The sequence below is a fragment of the Lactuca virosa genome, chromosome 6, assembly GCF_052849685.1.
Source record: "Lactuca virosa cultivar CGN04683 chromosome 6, Lactuca_virosa_CGN04683_v6, whole genome shotgun sequence".
Taxonomy (NCBI): domain Eukaryota; kingdom Viridiplantae; phylum Streptophyta; class Magnoliopsida; order Asterales; family Asteraceae; genus Lactuca; species Lactuca virosa.
This window is the reverse complement of record NC_136431.1, coordinates 256,646,303-256,651,869: the sequence shown is the minus strand read 5'-3', so window position 1 is coordinate 256,651,869 and position 5,567 is coordinate 256,646,303. Positions and strand designations below refer to the sequence as shown.

At 36.4% G+C, this 5,567-nt stretch overlaps 1 protein-coding gene across 1 annotated transcript; it reads right to left on the bottom strand.

The window, feature by feature from the left end:
- Positions 1-1,600: 1,600 nt before the first annotated feature.
- LOC145119749 (1-aminocyclopropane-1-carboxylate oxidase 5-like) lies at positions 1,601-3,088 on the bottom strand. The gene is made up of 3 exons (XM_079055464.1): positions 2,918-3,088; positions 2,602-2,831; positions 1,601-2,491 (listed from the first exon to the last, which is right to left on the bottom strand). Exons 1-3 carry the CDS (start codon positions 3,017-3,019, stop codon positions 1,855-1,857), a joined length of 969 nt encoding a protein of 322 aa, XP_078911590.1. The 5' UTR covers positions 3,020-3,088; the 3' UTR covers positions 1,601-1,854.
- Positions 3,089-5,567: the final 2,479 nt, after the last annotated feature.

Below are 5,567 nucleotides of genomic sequence, written 5' to 3'. Positions count from 1 at the left end.
AATCATGTATAATAGAGGTGTGAAAAAAACGGAGCGAAAAAAACGACGTTTGGTGTCCGAAAAATCGAATTAGCTAATCCGTTAAGGCTGTGTGCACATACGAGATCCATTACTCGTTTACTAGTTTAACACTATAATGCTTATGAATACGTACACATACATCTCACAAACACGTATACATATACATATACACGTACACATATACCACAACTCATTCATGTATATAAATATACATATACAAACATAATCCATCACAAGTTGGTGAAAAGTATAGGAATTACAATGTTAAACTGTGAAACGAGTACTTGACCCCGAAGGGGCACACGACTTTATGAACGATATTAATAGCTACAAGTTAGTTAAAATATAGATAATCATGTATAGTAGAGGTGTGAAAAAAACGAAGCGAAAAAAACGACCTGTGGTGCCCAAAATATCGAAAATAAGAAAAATCCGTAGCTAATTAGCTACGGATTAGCTACGAATTTTTCTTATTTTTTATTTTTCGGGCACCAAACTTCGTTTTTTTCGCTCCGTTTTTTTCACACCTTTATTATACATGATTATCTATATTTTCACAAACTTATAGCTATTAGTATCATTCATAAAGTTGTGTGCACATACGGGATCCATTACTCGTTTAGTGGTTTAACACTATAATGCTTATGAATACGTTCACATACATCTCACAAACACGTATACATACACATATACACATATACATAGACATATACACGTACACATACACCATAACTCATTCATGTGTATAAATATACATATACAAACATAATACATCACAAGTTGGTGAAAAGTATATGCATTACAATGTTAAACTGTGAAACGAGTACTTGATCCCGAATGGGCACACAACATTTTGAACGATATTAATAGCTACAAGTTGGTGAAAATAAAGATAATCATGTATAGTAGAGGTGTGAAAAAAACGAAGCGAAAAAAACGACGTTTGATGCCCGAAAAATTGAAAATAAGAAAAATCCGTAGTTAATCCGTAGCTACTTAGCTACGGATTAGCTACAGAATTCTTACGGAAAGCATACTCCGTAGCTAATCCGTAGGTACTTAGTATCCGTAGGTATTCTGTAGCTAATTAGCTACGGAATAGCTATGGATTTGCATCCGCAGGTATTCCGTAGCTAATTAGCTACGGAATAGCTACGGATCCGCATCCGTAGCTATTCCATAGCTATTCCGTTACTAAACTAGGACATCCCATTCTGTAGCTGATCCGTAGCGATTCCGTAGCTAATTAGCTACAGAAATTTTCCGTAGCTATTTTCCGTAGGAAAACGCCATGTTTTCTAGTAGTGTTATGATTAATTTTCTTCATGTAAAATGGTTAGGTGTCCTATAACCAATTATCGATAGTGGTTCCTCTAATTAAACAAGTAGCAAAATGTGGTGTTTGGTGACGTACGTAGCATTTTGTTTTAGAAATATTTACAATAAAAGCTGACTAATTAAAGGTCTGCTGGTTTCAAACAATCTTACTAGCAATATGCTTAGACGAGCTCCAGATCCAAGACCACTCCATGTCTTGCCTACTACTCGTTTGGAATAAATAAATAAGAATAAGCAGAGATTTATTATCGAAGTAATCTATTAAAAGTCAAAAGACCCAAGAGTCACCGACGTGCGGTCCTTACAAGTTACGTACATCACAAAGTACATTTTACCTTCAAAAAGATTTGTTTTAACGTAGAAATCATACAATATGAGTAACACAGTACACCCAATAAAACTTCGTGCACTATTCTGCATAGTAGCAACACTTTTGCCACTTCTGTTAAAGCTTAAAACACCCAGCATTTTGTTATCACACATTTAGCGATTTTGTTACTTCTTTAAAGAAGTTGCATGATGTTTATCTGCTGACGCAGTTCTCACAGCCTGGAACCTTGGTTCTTTTGGGAGAAACTTTTGTTCCGTATACACAGACATGTAGTCACCAAAAAGAAACTTTGGGTATCCAAATTTAACCTCTTCGTTTTCTAATTTCTTGACAAGTTGGGTTGCAGGTTCAATGGTTGCGTCATAGGAAGGATTATAGAATGAGGCTATAGATCTCCTAGTTTTGTTGGCTTTAGCATTAACACGATGCCAGACACTCTTGTATCTACCGTTGCTCAACACTTCTATTTGGTCACCGGTGTTGATGACAATGGAATTTGGGATTGGTTGCACATCAATCCATTCACCATCTTTAAGAATCTGTAGACCGTCGACCAAGTCATCCTGGAAAAGAAGGACGACACCTCCAGCATCGGTGTGCGCACGTAGCCCACTCACCATTTCAGTATGAGGGCATGGTGGGTAGTGACTTACCTTAGTCCCAAAGAAGGCGTTGTCTTCCTCTCCACCATTAAAAGCCTTCTTTATGTACCCCTTTGGTATTCCTAAGTTTTCATCCATTGTTTCCATCAGCTTCTCCGCCAGTTTCTTGACCTCTGCACGGTATTCTACCATGGCTTCCCTATTATATATTCATTCCATTGACAATTTAGATGTTATACATAAGACATCATATACATAGTCTTTTGTGTCATTTGTAATACATGGATAGTAGTATTCATCAACTCTTACTTGAATCCTGGGGTCTTTAATGGCCATTCATTATCGTCTGAGAGGAGGAATACGTCTTCCCAATCGATGTTTTCCAGCTTGTCCCCACTTTTCTTGTCGATTAACTCCTTCAACAACTTTACTGGTGCGGAGTTCTTGAAAAAGTTATCTTCCCTCTCTTGCTTGTAGCACTCAGAGCTCACCATCTTCACCCTCTCCAGAAGGTCTACTGGAATCCCATGATTCACCAACTGCACCCAAAAAAAAAACCCAACAATGCTTGATGCAGTGAATATGTATTTCATTATCTCTATGAATTTAGAAGTTGGATGTGTACCTGAAAGAATCCCCATTGTTCACATCCATTTGCTATCTGAGCCATTGTCTTGGCTCTCCCTTCGCCGTTGAGCTTTGAGAAGTCAATAACCGGAATCGTCATTTTTAGGGAGGAAGAAGGTTTACACTTTCTTGAGTCTGAAAATCTTAAACTGGTGTGGTAATAATAGATCGGTTATCGTATTTATAGGCTTTTTGACCCTCTCATCACATGGAAAATGTCAACTCAGTTATATTATAATACTTTGTTCAATGAAGTAAGGTTTCTTTCTCGTCGATTTTGAGTGACAAGGAAGCTAGGTCAATGATACGGTTGGTGCGTGGCAAGGCCAGCATGGGTGATGGCCATTTTCTTTTATGTACATACTTATATTATTAGAAAAGATTATATATGTGTGTTTGGTATTAACCTGTTAGGTGTCGTAGATAGCAGGGAAAAAAAGATAAAACGGAATTGCAGCCCTCCTTTATATACTTCAAATAATTACTATTAGGGTCTAGTTTTTTTATTTTGTTCGGGGCTCAAATAAGTTTCGATCGGCCCTACAATTATTCCGGTGTGGTGTGAAAGATTACAATAAAATTAGAATATATCATTATATATACCTTCTTTACATTTATTACCATTTTATTTTTTAACAGCAACAATTCATTACTGTCTACCATTTAGTTAGAGATGTGTTAGTTTATGAGTTATGTTTTATGTCAAAGAAAAAAAAATTCAAGATTTACCTGACTCGCCGAATCGTCGGAAGTGCTAGTTTATCAAGTTATCCAAATTTAAGTTTATGAGTCTGACCAATCGTTTATGACACAAACCAAACAAACAAATGACATGCATACATGCGTAATTATATATTGTCATATTTCCTTTTTATAGGAAACCATGCACACATTCTCTTTGACAATCTTTTTCGTCATAAATAATCAGTTTGACGAGGTCAATAATTAAACATAATTTCTATCTCATTAGCAAACGGAATCTTTAATTTGATGGTGTGCAACACAAGAACATAGCACATAATTCATCACTGATAAATAATTATTCAAATTAGAAAATGAGTTAAGTTTATTTATACTTTTTGCAATGAAATAAAATTCGTCTTAACAATGTTTACATGAATGAACATAACCAGTTGAATATATGAAAAAAAAAAAAACGGCCAAACAAATTTCTTCTTTTCATGTGACTACTTGTTTTTCGAAAAAGAAAACGATATATTATAAGAGAGACTCGTGAGATGTCAATGGTTAAAAGCTCATATGTAGGCTTATCAATCCATCCATCCTAATTCAAAGACAAAAACTCGTTAAGGCCATGGGATATGATCTTCACGTCTAAGCCATGATGCCTAGTTGGAAGGCTGATCATGCAGTGTATACTGTCACCATAAGATTGTGATGCTTAAGTATAGTGATGAACGGTGATGCCCTTCACGCTCAATCACACCTATTTAATGTAAATATTTTTTCACAAAAATGATTTTTATAATTACTACCTTTCTACCACTTCTATTCACACATACTTAACCTAATTTTCTCTTAAACGCTACCAATTTCTAAAAAATGAATCTAAATTTCAACATTGGCCATCAAATAAAAATCATTTGGTAAGTTCAACAACCGAATTAAGATTCAAGAATCCTTTCACGCTAAACAGCTCAGCACCGCCTTTCTTTCTATTCAACTCAAATTCACCTTAAGTTGGCTTTACCAACTAAGTCAATTCACCCCAACAAATTCATCCCCAAATGCAAGTTTTAAAACCAAATCAGTCCCCAAAACCCTACTCGAACCATCGAGTTGACGTAAGATGTAACGCCCGTATCAACAGGTATATTTCTTTAACTTAAAAATTGTGAAGTTTTGGTTTTGGGTGCTCTACATAGGGCGTAGGAAGGTCTCTTACGCAAGGTGTAGGGGCATAAGTGAATACGGGATTGGACCACCCTACGCAAGGCGTAAGGTTTCGTACGCCCAACGTAGGCATGTAATGAGGAAATCCTAATTTTCGGGGTTTTGAGCCCTATTTAAGTACTCTAACCCCTAGAAGCCTTTCTTATCATCCACCTCCACCCTCTTTGATGCCCAACTCGAAACCCTAATTCTCTTGAGCTAGATATTTGAGCCTCTTGGTTGTTTTGTGGTACATTTTCAAGAAGGAGAAGCCCATCTTTCAAGCTTGGTGAAGCTCAAGCATGTAGATCCATAGCCTTCATTTAATTTTCCAACTCCAGAAGGTATAAAGCTTTCACCCTGATAATTCATTGAGTTAGATCTTGTTAGCTTCTTGGTTTTCTTGTTTATTGTCCCATGATTTTGGTTCTTGTGAGTATGAGCTACTCTAGGCCTTAGGGTTGCCATTTCCTGATGTTTATCAGGTTGTTAAGTCATATAAATGGGATCTTGGTTGCTATCTTTTACCCATGCAAGAGTTTTTGGTCTTTAGAGAATGTTATGGGACTAGGGTTTGCCTTTGAGCTCCATTTAGCCATGCAAAGGCATAAAGCCAGAGACTTTATCACTTAAGACGTTTATTAGGACCATATATGAGCAATAGGTGGTTGATATTTATGGATTAAGAGCTAAAAATAAAAAAGGACTTAACATCGTCCTACATTGGCGTAAAATGGGCTACGCTCAGTGTAGCC